The 20,000-nt window shown below is 43.2% G+C and overlaps 1 protein-coding gene across 6 annotated transcripts in view; it reads right to left on the minus strand.

The window, feature by feature from the left end:
• Positions 1–20,000, minus strand: part of LOC134457394 (neuron navigator 1-like) — a 171,107-nt gene that overhangs the window by 137,462 nt on the left and 13,645 nt on the right. For 5 of the 6 annotated variants that reach the window (XM_063209401.1, XM_063209405.1, XM_063209404.1 and 2 more), the window contains exons 2-3: positions 13,741–14,842; positions 11,193–11,281 (exon numbers count right to left, since the gene is read on the minus strand). In XM_063209401.1, coding sequence (XP_063065471.1) covers positions 11,193–11,281; positions 13,741–14,807 — 1,156 coding nt within the window. In that variant the 5' untranslated portion in view covers positions 14,808–14,842. The remainder of the gene's footprint in view (positions 1–11,192; positions 11,282–13,740; positions 14,843–20,000) is intronic. The other variant, XM_063209402.1, reaches the window with a different exon arrangement.

The following is a 20,000-nucleotide window of genomic DNA, read 5'->3' on the forward strand; positions in this document are numbered from 1 at the left end:
GTATTGTATTTCGTGAATACCTCATACCTCATAACCAAACAAAGTAGCCTATATTGACTTGATTGTCATTGATGATTGTCATTACAGCATGTTGACGTAACCCCATATTTATATCATATTTAGATGTTTGAAAATGTGTGAATATAACCAATACACAAAAAAGGTACATAAGCTCACCTACACACTGTTGTATTTAGAGTGATGTACTGTTTGAGATATATTTTGCTTCGGTTTAATGTCCTGTACTGTAAGGTGCAGTTTTGTAATGTACAGTACTGAATTTTGGGGTATTGTGAAAATGTACATTCTGTGAGACTGAATAGACTACTCCAAAAAGAAAGACTGCTGTGTTTTGTATAAAGCAGACACTTGTTTTAAAGTTGATCTAATTTGTTTTCTCATTTGGTGCTTTTGTGTGTCTTTTGACATGAAAGTGAGGTTTTGACAAAAGATTATAAGGTTTTTATGGCAATGTTTATGCTTTTATAGCAGAGCTTCATGTTGCCATATATGTGATGGGTTTATCTCCAAGTGTTGAGAGTAATTGGCTTGTGTGTAGAGTTTTGACTCTCTGAGCCAAATTTTGCAAATTGTGTGCAAGCAGCAAAAACTGTAGGTAGAACATGATAGTTTGTAGAAATACACATAATAGTGTAATTATCAGAACACAACCAGCACTTGAGCAAACTGACTGAACATGATATAATTTTGATGACATCATGTAGATGTCAGCTGCATATTGTGTCTGGAAATATATTGTACTTCGTTACAGTAAGAATACCTCATACCCAAACAAACAAAGTATATTGATGTTTTTCATTACAGCATGTTGACGTCAACCACGTATTTATATTATATTTAGATGTTTGAAAATGTGTGAATATACTCAATACACAAACAAATGGTCCATAAGCTCACCTACACACTGTTGTGTTGAGAATGATGTACTGTTTAACATATCTTTTAATAGTTTAATGTCATGTAGGCTGTAAGGTGCAGTTATGTAATGTACAGTATTGAATGTTGGGGTCTTGTGAAGATGTATTCTGTGAGTTTAAAAAGACTGTTACAAAAAGAAAGACTGCTGTGTTTTGTATAAAGTAGACAACTGTTTTCACATTGATCTAATTTGTTTTCTCATTTGGTGCTAATGTGTGTCTTTTGACATGAAAGTGAGGTTGTGACAAAAGGTTGTTGAGTTTTTATGGCAATGTTTAGGTTTTGATAGCAGAGTTTCATGCTGGCATATATGTGAAGGGTTTATCTCCAAGTGTTGAGAGTAATTGGCTTGTGTGTAGAGTTTTGACTCTATGAGCGAAATTTTGCAGATTGTGTGCAAGCAGTAGGCAAAAACTGTATGAACAAAACACATGGAGCGGAATTATAGTGCATATAGAGATGCTAGCTAATACTAATACCAGCAAGAATTTTTCAGCATTTTTCAACCTTACAATAACATTTAATAATCCGTCTTTATGATTTCACCAACTTGGGCGAAAACTTCTGGTGAGTTCCCTTAGCTGACCTCTCTGGTCTTTAACCTTGCTAAGCCAGCAGGGCCAGATTACTGCACGGGCCTACTGGGCCTAGTCCCAGGGCCCCAAGAGTGAAGGGGACCCTGAAGCTCTGGCCACTATATTTGCATTCTCTCATATTGCTTTAAAATCACACTTTTAATTACTGCATTTTCATATTTTCTTGGGGGAAACATAAGAAAACAACATAAACTTTCAGCCCTGGCATAAAACCTTGAATCGTTTTGTAAACTAACAACTTTAGGGGGGCCTGTCCTGTTGTCTGGCCCAGGGGCCCATGGAATCATAATCCCTCCTAGGTTGGAATAGTAAGAGTGATTCCTAATAGTTCACAGCCTCTCAGACTATTCTATCTCCAACCACTAGGGGCACTGCAAATGAAAAACTCTTGGAATTGCCTTGATGTAATACAATGAGCAGAATCATATGGAGATACTTAGCTTGCTGAGCCATGGTTATGAGTGTTGCGCAAACAGTCTCTTTAAGGGATTTTGATTTGATCACGCGTGAAATGGGGCTTGGACAGGCGGAGAGGCTTGAGCAGCGGTGGGATTTTGAAAAGTAGAGGGTGGAGTAAGTGTTCTGAAAAAGTGAAAGTTTGGAGAGATGACTACACCATGCTTTTGATGCGATCTGCTTTTCATTCACAGGAAATGTGACAGCATTCCCCTTTACAGCCCTGGCAATTCTTGATTTACAAGAAGAATAAGTCCCACGTAAGCTTTACACATCAGCTTGCCTTTGCCAAATGAAGGTTTGAAATGTTTGCAAATGTAGTAAATGTTGTGTGAGCGTCTCTGTGTGTGTGTGTGCGTGCGTGCCTGAGTGCCAGCGTGCGTGCGTGCCTGTGTGTGTGTGCATACGTGCGTTTGTGTGTGTGTGTGTGTGTGTGTGTGTGTGTGTGTGTGTGTGTGCGTGTGTGTGTGTGTGTGTGTGTGTGTGTGTGTGTGTGTGTGTGTGTGTGTGTGTGTGTGTGTGTGTGTGTGTGTGTGTGTGTGTGTGTGGTATCGCATTAACTCAGCATCTAGGGGGACATACGTGTATAACTTATTGCTGATCTCTCCCATGTGTGCAAATGCTATCCAAGAAATATTGCGAAAATCTTGGAGATGTTTTGAAATTGTGTTTCCTACTTTCAAGTCTGGAAAGCTACAACAATAACTGTGTTACAGAGTCATTTAAAATAAGTATTTTGTTCTTCTTGCAAAGAAGGCATTACACTCCTCAGATAAGCCTAAGATGACATTTGCTTGTTTCTGGAGCTTTGCAGATAACAAGATCAGCAGGTAGGCTGTGTATGGCCAGGCACAATTGTGAAGCCAAAACCATCCTATTCCGCCTCAGTTACTCTGTAGGTCTCAATCACGACCCCCCTATTATTTCTTTGGAATTTCCTACAAAAGACGGCTTAGTAATGTTACTTTTGATCTCCTTTGATCTTTGTAATAGGCCTATAGGATGTGTGGCTTCAAAATAACACAAAGAGGAAATTGTTGTCAGATTATCCAAAGTAAAAGCCAAGTGTCTGCCTTTTTTTAAGATAATCTAGAATATCTTTTGGTTCAAGGCTTTTGGTGGGGATGAACTAACGGAGGTCTTTGTGTCTGACAGTTGTTCACAATGTAGAGGTCATATTGCCAAGTAGGGAGCAATGTGCTAGACATGGGACACCATGCCTTGTTTCCCCGTCTTTGGTGGGGACAAATCAAAGCAAATTTGTGTTAGTCTGGGCCAATTGTATTTGTTCACTGTGGCATACAATGTGCTATGTCTCGTTTGGTGTAAAGGAGACCAACAGTGGAATGCTGCAGGGATAGGCTACGGTGTGTTTCTAATGCTCCATTTTAAGATCATCTAGATAGTCTTGCTACATATCAAGCATTTGATAGGGATGGAATCAAAGTAAATCTGTTTTAGTTTGTGACAATTATCTGGCTGTTCTTCGCTTAGGCCTTCATGTGAGGCGCAGAACATACAGCGGTGTTCAGCAGTGTCAGTAGCCATCAGAACAGGTCTTGCCATATTTTCAATAGGATTGTAGAACTCTGCTGCCGAATAATTCTAGGGAATTGCATAATGGCTATGAATGGCTAGAATTAAATAATTCCGTCGAGTATACTTTGATCTTTTATTTAATTCTGAACTGTTAAGTGTTTACATGACGTCTTTAAAGTGGAATTAAGCTTTATTCAGAATTAAAGTGAGTTAATTCTGAATTAGAAGTTTACATGGCGTCTTTAAAGTGGAATTAAGCTTTATTCAGAATTAAAGTGAGTTAATTCTGAATTAGAAGTCTAATGTAAATGTAATGTAGCCATTGTCTTGCTGGAGAACAAATTCAGTTGCTTGACCTAGAGGCTGGGTGAAGGTTTGAAGATCAGAAGGTTGCAAGTTTGAATCCCACTTTGACCTAGAGTGCATTTCACATTTTATACAGATTTAAAGATGGCCTCTCAACGTAATTTAATTAATATTGCCGTGTTCCCAATTGTTATTGAATGTGTTACGCGTTGGTCCTGTTTTAAAAAAACGTTCTGGTTGCTTTGTTTCAAGACGTTTTTGCAAGCTGGCAAGGTGGCTTGTGGAGAAACGAGAGAGTGTTCCGTGTTTCTCGTGGAAATGCGTCTCTGATTGGCTCACTCCTCCTGCTTTCGAGGGAAACGCGTCTCTGATTGGCTCAGTCCTCCAGTTCTTGGAGAGAATGTAATGGGAAACAGAGTCGCCACTTCCCCGGGTGGTACTGCACTATAGGGGCGCCAACGGAGGCGTGCAGGCTCCATTCAGGGCTGTGCTCTTTCGACAGCGACCCCTAGGCGAGCTGCAGGCACGGAGCAACCAGAGTGAGCTGGCTTTATGTATGAGGCTTTGTGCTGTGTGTGTACCTGAGAGTAGCAACCAGCTGATAGCTAAGCTAAGCTATGTTTCGGGCCACCAGACGTTGCTTGTTTTGAAAACAAGCAGAAAAAAATTACTCGACATGTTTTTAGATAAATGGGTCGATATAAACCTTTGTGGGCAACGCCTTCTTTCGACGTGACGAAACACAGAAAGGCTTCCGTGTTTCTCTGCATTATTTATGTAAATTGGGAAACACCGGGAAACACAGCCAGGAGAGTTGACGCACCGCTATGAGAGCCTTGCAAGTGAGTTTAACTTGGGGTGACCGTCCGATCTTCGAAAGGAGTGAGTAAAACTGAGTTTTATCGGAAGTTGGCCTTTAATACTAACTTTGGATTTCACCACCAGTTCATAATATACAATATTTCACCCAAAACATCTCCCCTCTGCGTGAGAAGTGAGGAGCCCTCTCCTTCACACCCTCAAGACAAGAAAAACAACAGAACAATCCTTGACTCAACCAACATCAATACGATTCACCAGTTTCCGATTACGATTCGCCATTTTTGACTGGCCAATTAGAAAATTCAAGCAGGTGCACACATCCCTGTTTTTCTTATCGCCAGAGTACTCAACGCCAAAATAAACAATTCTTTGTTAAAAAAAAGAAATAAAACCACCCTACCCAGTAAGGAAAAAAGGGGGGCCAGTTTTATACATTGGGAAAATGAAAAACAGTCTCAGGCATGTTACACAAACACTGGAGTTGGATATATCATCTCTTCTTTTTGCAACAAACACCCTTGTAGTCATGGCACAGTGCAGCATCCTCCACTGGAGATCCCCAGCATGTTTGGGGGTGGTACATTTGTACAGGGTCCTCCAGGAAGGCATTGTTGATTTTATTATATACAGTGATCCAGCTAATTTCATAGCATGCATGCTATCATATTTTTCCTAAAAGTTCTAACCTCTGGCCCAAAAGGAAAGCCCACTTTAGCATTTTCTGCAATAGTGCAGTCTAGTTTAGATCTGTTACATGCACAGCTTTTGTTGGGGATGGAATCAAAGTGAATCTGTGTTACTTTGTGATTATTGTGTCTGACTGCTGCACTGTAGGCCTACACTATGGAGGGCAGTCAGGCCCTGGTTGGAATGGCTGACTGATACGGTGGGATTCATTTTTAATTTGCTACATGTGAAGCACTTTGGGGAAAGTGAGTGTCTGTGTGATTTTGGGATGTATTTGCTGTATTATAGAGTACGGCACACTGCAGACAGGCCCTGGGCCTAGTTGGAATGCAATGCTGGATCGAGACTGAGACACTGAGGTTCTAGTCCACTTCCCTTTAGATGCTGTCTACATGCAGACCATGAAGTCATTAATCAATGCATCCATCCACAGCGCAGCGCTGAGAGACTCTCGGAAAGTGGACCCTGGGGTTCATGCAAATTGTGTATGTGTGTGTCTGTGTCTGTGTGCACGCGTGCGAGCGTGTGTGTGTGTCTGTCTGTCTGTCTGTGTCCCTCTGCGTGTATGTATACATGTGTCTGTCTCTGCTCTGTGTGTGTCCCTCTGAGTTTCTGTATGCATGCGTCTGTCTCTCTTGTGTGCCTGCCTGTGTGAGACCAACCCCTGTGACAGATGAAAGTTGATCTGCAGATCGAATCACACATCTCTCGCTGGCCTGCATCTGTCCAGGACTCTCAAATGCACCAAGAGCACATGGCAGCCAAGACATATGCTCTCATCCCTCAGGGGAGACCAGAGAGGAGAGGAGAGGAGAGGAGAGGAGAGGAGAGGAGTGGAGAAGAGAGGAGAGGAGAGGAGAGGAGAGGAGAGGAGAGGAGAGGAGAGGAGAGGAGAGGAGAGGAGAGGAGGGGGGGCAGGGCAAAGAAAGGAGGACATCAGGCCCTCTGCAGCATGCAAAGATTTGTCTAATTGAAAGAGCAACAGGGAGTTTGAGACAGCTAATGCTGCAGTATGCACCTTGCTAAGGGTGCTGCTACAAGGAATTGAGGGTCACTCTGACATAAAATAATTTTGAGCCCGCCCAACAAACATGCGTAGGCAGGAAAAGAGTTTTGTAATGCTTTGGGTCCCACAGCACGATATGCTAATACACTAATGTTCTGGACCCTCTTGGCCCCCAGACATGTTCTGACTCATCACTGGCCCTGCTGACTAAAGTGTTAATACTGAGTTCGAACTTGAGAACTGAAATAATTTTGCACGTTATTTTGGGCCCCCTCCCCAATCATATGTTAATATAAAGTTCTGTGGTTTTACAGTACTGTATGCCATGCTCTGGGGCTTTAGAATGGTCCAGATCCACCCTTCGTCCTTTACTGCCTCAATGAAGTCTTAATGCTGAGTTAAGACTTGTGACTTCTGAGCGCACTGGCCCTGCTTGGCACAAAGGGCTTTTTGTAGGTTGTTTAGAAGACCCACCTTGATGAGTGTGTAGTGTGCACTGGGGAGGGCTTGGCAACATATTAAAGAACACATTATGCAGCCCAGTGGAGCGTCTGACTAGAAACGAGTTAGCTCAAGCTCCCCCGAAGCTAGAGTATCCACTCTGGCAGGCAAGGGCAAAGGCTCTTTCATGCATTCCATATTCATTTAACCACAGATGCAGTTTGGATTTATACAATTATGTCATTACATATGTAGCCTTATGGAACAGTGGGCAGATAAAGGTGGGTGGGCTTTTTAAAACATTTACGTAATAGCTTATAGAAACAAAGAGAAACAGATATTAGCATTTTAGGGTTTTTATTGAGAGGGAAAGCCTAAAGTAATAACTATAATTAATCATTTCAAACTCCGTTACGAATGTTTAAAATTGCACAAGAGTTTAGCCATTCATTTGTTTTTCTTTCTGTGAGACATTTCAACACTATCGTCTATGTCCAATGATCTGTCACTTTCTTGGTTCTCTTTTCCAGTTTAAAATCAGCTATTGCAACATCAGCCCTCTCACCCAGTGCAGGGACCTTCCGTGGAAACATCAGAGGAGGAACTGCTAAGAATCGACACTCTATGATGCCAATTTAGAGACTGTCTGGTTCTGGGGCCAGCAGGCGAAAGCCCTGGGTCTGCGCAGCAATCTTACGAAACCAAACTGTGAGAGTGTCACCCCTCGTTCCTATCTGGAGCTCTGCAGAGACACTGACTCGAGACTCAACATAATTGCTTTTGACGGTCTGAAGTTTGACGAAACGTGCAACACAGCAAGAAATCTTCCCACAAACCAAGCCGGCGATCCTCTCAGCCAAGACACATGCGCTATGTGATATTCAATGTTTTGCTTACTGAATCAGGAGCTAACCACACGGTTGCCTCAGAGCTCAGAGTGGGTGTGAAGAGGGCAGTGAACACACCGCAGTCGGCATACTCAAACTTTATATCCACTGCAATAATCTGCAGTCATTTCTGCTAGTTCTAATTGCCTTCAATCACCACATAAAATGTACAGTACATGAACAATGTGTCTGCTATTCCACCAAAAACACAAGCACACTCATGCAGTAAATTTATGCACAATCTAAACAAAACCTCATATCAATCACAAATCCTCATTCTGAATTCCTGTAATATTGCAGGTTTGCCTTTTCTTATTCCTTGTTGTTTCTGTTGTACCAATGATCACACTGGTGTGTGCACACTGTTTTGAACACAGATGAAGGATGCTTGCAGGTTTGAGTGAGAACCCCACAGCCTCTGTTTTAAATCTGCTAAATCGTCCTAATCCTGTCAAGCCCCCTAAAATGGCCTGTCTGCTCCACACCAGGCCCTCTTCAAAGACACCGACACAGTGAGGATGCTCTGCATCTTGATGTCTGTGCAGTCTTGGCTGGCACAGAAAAAAAAAACATCAAAGGCCAAATTTACTGAGAGATAATTCTCTAAGACCTGCCCTGGTGGCTGTCCAACGTCATCATTTGCTGTCTCAGGACCCAAGCCCGTCATAGCCTCTCCGCAGCATGGCTCATGTCAGGACTAGGGCTCGCTCAGTGTTGTTACATTGTATTGAAATACCAAGGTACTGCAGTAGTATATTCAAACCACATTATGGTGCAGGGCAAAACCTTGATCCACAATCCAATCAAGAAGAATGGAATGTCTAGGAATGCCAAAAAAATCTGGATGGGGTTAAAGTTGGCTCTCAAAGTGTTGAACACCGCACCAGCCAGCACCAGCGGCATCAGGCGGAAAGACATGACAGGACGCGCTATTCTTTCATCTCTATGTCCTCTACAGCATTATACAGTATCAGTTTGTACGTACGAGGCGGAGGGAGAGTAGCAGTCACACAGTACACAAATTCAATGGTAATTCAACAATTGTGTTTATTTACTCCCTCCCAAATACTCATAAAGTGACCAGACGAGACACAAAACTCTTTCATCTCTGTCTCCTCTATAGGTCTGTATGAGAATGAGGCAGAGGGTAAAGCAGAGGCGGAGGGAAGGATGAGGATAGTGGCCACCATCACCAGCGTGGCTCCAACTCCTCTGTCATCTCTATCTCCATCTATCTGTATGTATGAGACTGAAGGTAATTCTGAGGCTGGGGCTGGAGCCTATTACATCAGACAAGGCTGACCTGGGACCAAAAATGGTCAGGGCATTTATGGCATAGACCCCCAGCCCCTTACACGAAGATGCACCAATGGAATACCTTATCTGTGGGTTGGTCTGTAAGGGCAAAAAATTAAAACAAAAAAACAAACAAACAAAAAACCCAAAAGTGTCAGCCCCTGAGGCCCTGAGACCCCACAGGAAAAATGCTCTACATGCCAGAATACCAGTTCAAGTACAATGCCCAAATGGAGCGCAGACATCCTTCTTTCATTATGAGTGTTACATTTGACTCTCAAATTGTTAAACTAACAACTATGTACTGTGTAGCCAGCAGGGACACACTCGTTGTCCATCTCTATCTCCATCTTATCTGTCTGTATGAGGCTGAGGCAGAGGGTGAAGCTGAGGTGGAGGTGGAGGGCAAGTAACAGCCACCATTCCCAGTACAGCTGACCTGATGCGGCACAGTTTTCTGCCATCTCCATCTATCTGTCTGTACAGGACTGAGGGTAATTCTGAGGCTGCGGCGCAGGGTAGGATGAGGATAAGTAACAGCCACTGTCGCCGCAGGCAGCTAAGGATGCGTGTAGTGTATACGCAGGCGGGAGCAGAATCAGGACAAGTGAAAATGGGCCGACCGGCACTCAGCTGTGCTCTCCCCATCCCCGCATCTCAATTGTGTGATCTCGACATTCAGGGCTGAACTGAGCCCACAAACTGGCCAGGGCTTTTTTGGCTTAGGCCAGCCCCTCTCTCCCACCCCTATACTACAATTATAATGGGCTCAGACCGTTGCATATCAAGGATGCACCGATGGGCCGGCCCAGTAACCCGGTCCACCGAGAAAATGTCCTGTATGCCAGATTACCAGTCCAGCCATTTTCGTTCCTTATCTGCGTCTCAAGTCAGAGTGCCATTCATAGTCTCGTGCAGACAGGATGTCACCTCAGGCCTGCCTCTACTATGGGCGCATGACACACTTTTTATAGGCAGACTACCAGTATTATGACATTTTTTGTAAAGGCTTGCAGAGCCAGTCGTGTGCAGCAATCCTATGCGACACCATGTCAGTCAGTCGGTCAGTCAGTCAGTCAGAAACCGGTTGGGATTATGAAGGACTCGCACACGACATAGGTCTGTGGATATTGCTTTGTGGTCAAATGACTGATAATGTAGAAAGATTTGGAAACACTTTCTATGAAGACCATATCTATAGCGCATTATGAGTGCATTTACTATATCAAACTATAATGCACATTATAATTACTTACAACGCATTATGACTACATCCATGATGTTTCATGATGCATAGTGTTTACAGTTATGAATAACCATGAATCTAGCTTAATGCTTTATAAATCCAAGGGTGTTATGAGTGCTTGTGACTGGATATAAACCACAGACTACCTGATGGGGCTTACGGTACATTATGATGCGCTATAGATGCTCATTATACCATGCATTATAGATCAATCCATATGTACTTCACTTTACTTGGAGCATACATTCAGGACTTATGATCTCACATGGAACATTATAGCATCTTATGAGTCCTTATGACAGTTAATCATCCAGGTCTGTGCATAGAGGGGTAGAAGTACTCATAATGTACTATAAGTCCCATCAGGCAGCCTGTAGGTTATAACCAATCATGAGAACTCAAAACACCCTTGGATTTATAAAGCATTATAAGCCAGATTCATGCATGATTATTCATAACTGTTAATATAAAGCCTCCATATGAAGCATTATGAGTGTAGTCATAATATGTTGTAAGTAATTATAATGTGCATTATAATTTGTTATAAATGCACTCATAATGCACTATAGATATGGTCCAGAAATGCTACCAAAGATTTGCTCCAATCTTGTGATATTGGGATATGTATTTTATACTGTGTACTATATCCTTCCCTGAATCTATTGTCTTTCTGCCTGTTTTGATATTTGTATCATATATTTACAGTATAATACATGGTAATTATAGGCTATACAGTGTGCAGTACCACATATTTAAGATAGGAGGTAAGAGATAACAGTTACAAAATGCTTATTACAAAGAAAAATACTGTTTAATTCCCTTTACACATGTAAAAGCGAAATTAGTGACTGAACCTCCCACCCACGGAAATTCTACAGTAATACTGTCGTATCGGTGTCCTACTCATATCCCTGTCATTGATCAGACCCTGATAGATATGTGACCACTACAACAAGCAATGACTCACTCACCAGTTGGCAGGTCATTACAGCAGACCTCGATGGAGTCAGAGGAGTCACTGTAATCCTCCAGGGATGACACCTCCTCTTGGATCTGCAGCCTGGCTCAGGATGGACACAAGATATGGGCATTACACATAAATAATCACTATCATCATCATCATCATCATCATCATCATCATCATCATCAACGACATCATCATCATCATCATCGCTATCGTCGTCGTCGCCGTCGTCGTCGCCGTCATCATTATTATTATTATGACAATGATGATGATGATGATGATGATGATGATGATGATGATGATGATGAAACTTCATTCATACAAGACATGCAGCTTAACGTGCAACAACAATAACAAAAAATACTAAAATAAATAGAATAGGTTGATTAAGAAGAAGACAAATATTTGGCAAAAGTTAAAGTCAAGGTATGCTGAGGTAGCCTAGCTCTCGCGCAGACCCTTAGTGCTTCGTGCATCTTCGTTACACTTCGTGAGCTCGCACGGGGGGATGAATATCCATCTGCGTGAGAACCAAGTTAATGCTGAGGTGTATGTACAGTAAGGTGTATTACACACTGACCCATTAAAATACATAGGACATGGAAACATGGTGCTTTCAGGATGACAAGATGACAAGATGGCAGCAGGTTTAAATAGATTCTATTTCAATAATGGCACCATGAAAAGCTGTGACACTGGGCTGTGATATGTAAAATCATACCACTGGCCTATGCATGTCATTTAAAACTCTGCATAAACAGCCTGTAATACGGTAATACGGAATCACAGGACATAGGAATCCGACGCAATGGCCATAAATCGCCCTCAGAGTGGCCTATGGACACAGCGACGACTCCACAGCATTCATCATCTGGATATAAGTTCAGAAATGTTTGATGTGTTCTCTCTCTCTTATTCTCTTATTCTCTCTTTCTCTCTCTCTCTCTCTCGGCATGCTGATGTCTCCTTAAAACTCCTCGGCATGATCAACCGTGCCCGCTTCTACCCACAGGCCTGTGTAGCCCAGTCACCAGAGCATGTAATGTGCCAGTGCCAGGCCGTGGGCAAGAGGAACTTTCCATTCCCCCTTCACCACCCTTACCCGCCATCCACCATTCACCACCCACCAGTCAGCCACACACCAACCCCCATCCACCACTCTTCAGCCTCCAGCCTTCATCAGCCTCGGCCTTCTTCCTTTGATTCCTCTTTCACACCACACACCCCCAACCAAATCAGCCACACACCCTCCTCTATCCACCAGTCCTCAGCACCATACACCCCCCATCAGCCTCACACACCCGAGCCCCATCCACCAGCCCCCAGCCCTCCACTTGCTTCTACCCACCCTCCTCCTCCTCTTTCTCTGGGCAAAAGGAACCTTTCCTTACCCCTTCCTTGTCAAACTCCATCCAGAACACATCCTCCTTCTGACTCCATCTCTCTCTCTCTCTCTCTCTCTCTCTCTCTCTCTCTCTCTCTCTCTCTCTCTCTCTCTCTCTCTCTCTCTCTCTCTCTCTCTCTCTCTCTCTCTCTCTCTTTCTCTCTCTCTCTCTCCTTCCTTCCCTCCTCCCTCCAGGCCCGCTAGCTATGATGTATGTTGCTGCTTTACAAACCACCCATCCAATTGGGCCCGCATGACTGCTCCAATGTTTGGGGGATACAGAGCATAAAAATGAGGAGAGAAGAGGAGTGGCGGGTGTTGTACTTCTGGAGGGTGCACAATGAACAATATAGAAGGACAAGCAAGGTGCAAATGCTGGCAAGGCAAATCACCAAATAAAAAAAGAGAGGCCATGTCTCAAAATGTAAGTGGGCAAATTTTATGATGCGGTGGTATAATGGTATTCTGGCAAAGAGGAAACTACTGTAATATCATAAAAGTGCTTTTCCCAGGATCGCTTAATTTTAAGGCGAGATATAAAGACAAACCATTTTTGTTGTGATAAAAAGTTGTGCTAATTCACAGCCTTGGTTTGTTCTTATTCAGTCTATCTCTGCTTTGTGTTCCTCTGTATTTTAAATAAACATGGCAAGCCATCTGCAGTGACCCTATTGTTGAATGCAATGCCAGACGAGCAGTCCAGCAAATCCTGTACCTTAAATTATTGATTTTTTTTTATGTTGCTTTGTTTTTATTTAGTCATGAAACATGCATGAACAGTGGGCATAGACAGTGGCCATGTTGTTGACTGTAAGCCAGAGAGAAAGGCAAACTGAGCATACAGCATCTTACTTGTACCTTAACGGAAGCATTAGTTTTGTGCAAAGCCATACGCACTGTGGTGACCATAAAATCTAAATGCATTCATGCATGCATGCATTATAATTGAATGAAAGGCCAGAAACACTTGAACACTAGAATAGGCTTAAGTGTTAGATATTAAATGTGCAAAACCTGATGGTCATACAATGTAAACTGAAGTCAGAGCCTTCTTACTGTACCTGAATGAAGGATTTACTGTACTTCTGATTTGATATTAGACGTGCAAAGCCATCTGAGGCTATTATGTAATATAATGAATAAATATAATCACACAAAAAGCAGCTCTTACCTGTACCTGAATGGCGGCACAGTGGCCATGTTGACTCTGGAGTTCTGCTTCCCCTTCAGCAGGTCCACACTGCTCCTGCGCTCCTCCTGGGTAGGGGGCATTTCCACTGGGGCTCCTGTGTCCCCCTCCAAGGTATCAGGAGCAGGGGAAGTGGGACCAGCTGGGACCCCTGGTCCAGGTACCTCTGAGGCCCCCAGAACAGGTACCCCAGGGGCTGGCCCCAAGGGACTCAGGTCCTCCGGCGTGTACATCTCCTCGTCCGAGAAGCTGCTTGAAGCACTCTGCTTCAGGCGCATCCGCCGCCTTTTCAGCAGGGAACTTTCCTCTGCCACAAGGTTGGCTGAGCACACAGTGTATGTCTTAGATGTAACAGTGGCAGCAGCCGTGGTAATTGCAGTGGGGATGGAAGAAGCATGTACAGTGTTTCTTAGGTTATCGTTGTTCGATTTGCTGAATGGAAAACTCCTGTCGTTGCCGCCGCTGCAGCCACTGCCATTTGATGTCGATCTGTTAGTCTCGTCAAGGGCGGCGGGAAGGTCACACTGGGTGTTCAAGTTAGGGCTGCTATTGTCTGTCTTCCTGGACGGGGGCCTTAAGTTCCCATAGAGGAAGTTCTGGTTGTCATTAGACCTGGAGTAAAGCAGGTTATCATGTGATCGCGTGCACACGTCCAGGGTGTCCTTGCAGCGCGGTGGCTGCAGTTCTTTCCTACGCACCTGCGGGCTGCTGAAGGCCGAGCGCACTCCCTGGGGCCTGGCGTGACCTCTGGAGGTCACTCGAGGGGCCGGCAGCACACCCCTGAGCTGCAGATGCTGGTTCCTCAAGGTCGTGTCCCTCAGGAGGTCCTTTGAGGACGCGCTACTGCCAACACCTGTTGTGGAGGTGGCACTGCTGCCAGTGGCGGTGCTGGAGTAAGCGCTGGCGGGGATGTGGGTGGTGGGACGCGGCAGGCCTCTGCTGGGGTTCTTGGGGTCGTGTTTTGGGGAGGGTAGCTTGCTGCGGGGAAGAGGGATGCCAGAGCCAGCCTGGCCCCTCTGCATGCTCTTCACATTCACTCCGCCACTCATTGCTGCTGGGGGCGGTCAGCTACGCTAGGCGTCCTCTGCAAAATAAGAACAAAATAGAGATGAAAAGTTCTTCTTTCAGAAAAAGGAGAAGGTTCAGTAAAAAAAAAACAAATTCATCTATTAGGTCTGTATCAAATAACACTTAACCTGCCGAGACTTATAAATTACAGCTCACGAGAGGTTATTATTTGGTAGCTGACAAGTGCTGGTGGACCTGTTCACTCATTGCTATAAAGACTCATCTACATCATAACAATATTGATGTGACATTACCAAGAGCCTTACAGATTACAGAGTAACAGATTAAGTCTTGGTCAGTACAATTTTGGTAACAGTAAGGTTATAACCTAGGCTCTGTGCAAAGTGGTTAATTTGTTTACAAAACGCACAAGGCCATGAATTCAATGCAAAAAATATCTGATACACAGCCGCATACAGGAATTATTTCAGCTTCTGATGGGAGACACTGACTCAAATTTTTTGTTGTGTCTTCTGATTTTTTACTTCCATGAAAAAGATAGAATAGTATCTATTAATCATTATCAAGGATGATGCACTATCATGTGGCTTTGGATTTGAATGTGGATATGGATTTTCTAATGCATTTACTGCATATTCATGTGTCACCAATGGTTGTATCAGAATGTATCTCTCCTGATTCCACATGTTCAAGTTATTAGCTCTACATGACAAAGACTGACTGCTAAAGTCTTCAGACAGCAGCTACCAAGTTTATTTGCCTCGAAATATTTTATTTACCATTTTTTTCACAAACATATGGAGCGGTATACACAGAGGAGCAACATAATTGTCTTTCTCTATTTGGCAGCAAATGGAAAACCACATTGTTGAATTCAGTATGCACAAAAAGAAAGAGAGAGTTAAAAAAAAAATAATGTTTATGTTTTTAGCAGGCCCTTTGGAAACCCAGAGCTAAAAGTAACCTTGTACAGAAGAGGCATTCAGTGGTCTGTTATCTTGCCATCTGTCCTTATTCAAGCAGGAATAAAGGAGGGAAAAGACTCAGACAAATATGGGAAAATTCTTTAACAAACACCCTTAAAACTAAAAGAAGAAATCAAGCCAGGAATAGTCTATAGACACCAAGTCATTTGCTGCCGCTAAGGGTGTTTCGATTCAGGCTAGCCAAGGACACAAATAAGAAATGAGCATTTCAGTGGTAGGTGCACTGATTCACTGGTCACTGGTTCACTGAGCACTGATTCACTGGTCACTGGTTCACAGGACATGGGTTCACTAGTTCACTGATCCTCTGTGTCTGCACCAGGGGCGAGTTTAGGGTGTTTTTAGTGGTGCTTTGGCACCACTGTGACGGAGATCACCCCTAGCTCAACACCCCTTTAACCCTGTGAAACCTGAACCATTAAAGCAATGAGAGAAAATTCTATTTTTTTGGAATTTGCTTCAATATTGGTCCCTTATAAGAAATGTAAAAAAAAAAATCAAAATTTTGTTAAGGTCGCTGAGATATTTAATGCATCATATATGATGCATCAGGCTTTTAATGAATGAAAATTCCAATTTCATGACCATTGAAAAATGACTTTTAATGCATTTACAACTTTTTTTTAATTTAAAAAAGTTGTCAGACAATTTAATTTGAGGATTATCTTTAAATATTTAGTGAGATCCTGCCATTTTTTTAAGCCTATCCTTGTTTTAGCAGGACCATATTTTACATTTCCCACAGCCTGGTTGGGTATTTTTTTTAAATCTATGTAAAAACATAGCTGATCGAATGCTCAACAACCTATTTATGAGTGTAATATAGATCATTATTCATTTTTGATGTGTAATTTGAATGGTCCATTACTACAATTGGACCATTTCTCCATTCACTTCAATGCATTTTTTACGAGATCATAATTTCAACATTTTGCATTACATTTTCAAAATTGCAAGTAAAACCTGTTTCTTAAGGCAATATCTTTGTCTTGAAGTAAAACAACTTGTGCGTTTTGTTAAACGATCGTCGTGGTGTGCTTTGTAAGTTTCCCTATGGAGCAAATGCATTGATGGCTGACTTCCTGCCACTGTCGTGCCGAAAAGTGAGTGCCTGCCAGAATACGAGTGCCCTCATTGAAACCAATGGAAACCAATGACCAATTTTTCACACATTTGTTACCCATTTTTGCAGATAAATCCGACACAATTTAAGATGGAAAGCCTATCAATAAAGAATCTACATTCCTTCTGGAAGTATTACAAAGAACTGGTTACAATTTCAGTATTATTTCCATAAAAGAATCGAAGAATTGTCATAACAAATGTTACAGTTTCATTCAAATAGCTCATATTAAGTGGAGGACGAGTAATGTTTCATAAGCATATTTTAGTTCATAAATTATGTAATTCATTCTGCAAAAATGTGTATAATTCTCTCTCAAAAAATGTCATTGGTTTCAATGAGGGCACTCGTGTTCTGGCAGGCACTCACTTTTCGGCACGACATCCCCATTTTCCTGTTTTTTGCCGAGCCGTGGTCAACTTGTTGTCGACCGCTGCTCTCTTGTGGCGGTTTCCGTGTACTGCAGGACGTTTGGAAATGACACGCAGGATGTTTTTCAGATCGATTTTTTTTTTGTGTCAGCGTGGAGAGGGCTTTGAATTTGATGAGACATATATGATGCATCCGGCGCGATAGGGTTAAAGGGGCACAGGATGACATTGTTTGCATCAAAATCTACACAGTCATGAAAAAATACTGTTTAAATAAACTCACGGTGAGAATGTTTTTCATTACGGAATGCCAGCAGTTGATACAAATACGAATATAGTATGTAAAGCGATATTTTATATGAGAAGAGTTTCCCAAGACACTCGAAGCGGACCGCTCTGTCAAAAGTTGCATTTGGGGTTTTCTGACAGCGGACCATGGAAGTGGTCGGGAGAGTCACCGTTCACCTACTAAGGACTCAAATAAGCATTGGATGACTTATGACAGTGATTAATTAAACGTATAATCCTACCTTGAGCCTCTTTAAAACACTGCATTGTATGAAAATCTTTGTAAATTAATGCAAACTATTTTCCAATGTGCTAAATCAATCACAGCCTATTCTAACAGCTGATAACATTATATCCACTTGTCCATTTTGTGTATGGCATTAGCCAACTAGTGAGAATCAGAAAGAAAAACTGAATTAAAAATTGCTTTTTAGCTAAATTCATAACACAAGTAACAATCTGAAGCTAGAAACTGGGTAAAAGCCAGATCCAATCAGAAGAGTCCTCAGCACCCATGAAGAAGCTGGCTTTCAATACAGTACAACATAGTCAAATCTATACAAAATCAAAATGAAGTGCTGCCACTGTATAACCCTATGCCATCATGATCGAGTACTACTGCCCTTCAATAGCAAAGTAACTATGTCAACATTGAAACTGTGAGAGAGACCTTCAAAGTATTGATGTCAGGTTGGATATATAGTTACTGCAAATTTGCAGACACACACACACACACACACACACACACACACACACACACACACACACACACACACACACACACACACACACACACACACACACACACACACACACACACACACACACACACACACACACACACACACACACACACACACACACACACACACACACACACACACACACACACACACACACACACACACACACACACACACACCAGCCTTTCTGTGGGAACTGTACTGACTGGACTTGCCACGTCATAAGATAGCTGTTAGCATCACAGCAGGGGGTTCTGTTATCCTCTGCTCTGCCAGCTGGGTTGATCTGTTTCAAGCAGACCTCATATACTCCATGCAGGCCTGCTAACAGGTTGGACAAATGGGTCAGTTTTCAGGGGCCAGGGAGAGGAGGGGCGGAATTGGGACCCCATTATACTCTATGTATTCCATGTACGTAATAGGGGGGCCTTATCAGGTGGTTTTGTTCGGGGCCTGGTCAAAGCTGTTAGCGGCCCTGACTCCATGACTCCATTCGGCCTTCACTAAGACAGCCATTCAAGGATCTGTTTGAAGCAGGACGTCTTCTCTGTACTTTATGTTGCATTCGAGCTTCGTTACAAAGACAGCCATTCAAGGCAGAGGGCCTTCCTTGCATTGCAATGCGCTCCTGATTGCCGTGGGGAGAGAACATAAGCTAGATCTGTGTATAAATACTCCCATGGCAACTGTGTGTCCCACCAGTGTCTGTATACACACAATGCAAGCCCACAAAACACTGCCACCAACACACACATGCACCCCTTACCACCCACAACACACACACACGCATGCACGCACACATACACACACGCACTCACATACACACAAACATACAAACACAAAAGCAGGCACACACATCTGAGGCCAGGGAGGTTATTGTCAGTTTTTCCAAGAAGTGTTCTCAATCATTGCTGAGTGTACCAGCCTTGTGCCAACAACGTTGTGGCCAGTTACCAGAGAGCAATCCAAAGCCTCTGCATTTGATCTATGAGCGCGCACGCACGCACGCACGCACGCACGCACGCACGCACGCACACCCAGACAGACACACACACACACACACACACACACACACACACACACACACACACACACACACACACACACACACACACACACACACACACACACACACACACACACACACACACACACACACACACACACACCAAAATGGCACTCTCTCAATAGACGATGCTGGCCCTGGCCCGCTCAGCGTTGGGCAGCGATGCCAGGTTGCTGGGGGTAGGGGGCGGGGGACCTCACCTCACGTGTGTGTGTGTGTGTGTGTGTGTGTGTGTGTGTGTGTGTGTGTGTGTGTGTGTGTGTGTGTGTGTGTGTGTGTGTGTGTGTGTGTGTGTGTGTGTGTGTGTGTGTGTGTGTGTGTGTGTGTGTGTGTGTGTGAGACCGCACGCATGCTGAACTACGACAGCTGCTGCCTGGTCTTGGTCCTTTCAGCACGAACTCCGTCCAAGCCACAAACAGTGGAAGGAGAAATGAGTCTGAGGAGAGGGAATAATATTTTATACTTTATATTTTATATACAGGGTTTATATATAGCCAAAAGTGATTGAATAACAGGGGCGTGTGGGTGGGTATCGATAATTTGACTTTCTAATTGGGTTTATTTCATTCTCTCTTCTGTCATAAAAAGACAAAGAGCCACACTGTGGTGTTTGATTTGATGACTGAAGACCATGGA

Source organism: Engraulis encrasicolus, chromosome 10 (genome assembly GCF_034702125.1).
Source record: "Engraulis encrasicolus isolate BLACKSEA-1 chromosome 10, IST_EnEncr_1.0, whole genome shotgun sequence".
Classification (NCBI taxonomy): domain Eukaryota; kingdom Metazoa; phylum Chordata; class Actinopteri; order Clupeiformes; family Engraulidae; genus Engraulis; species Engraulis encrasicolus.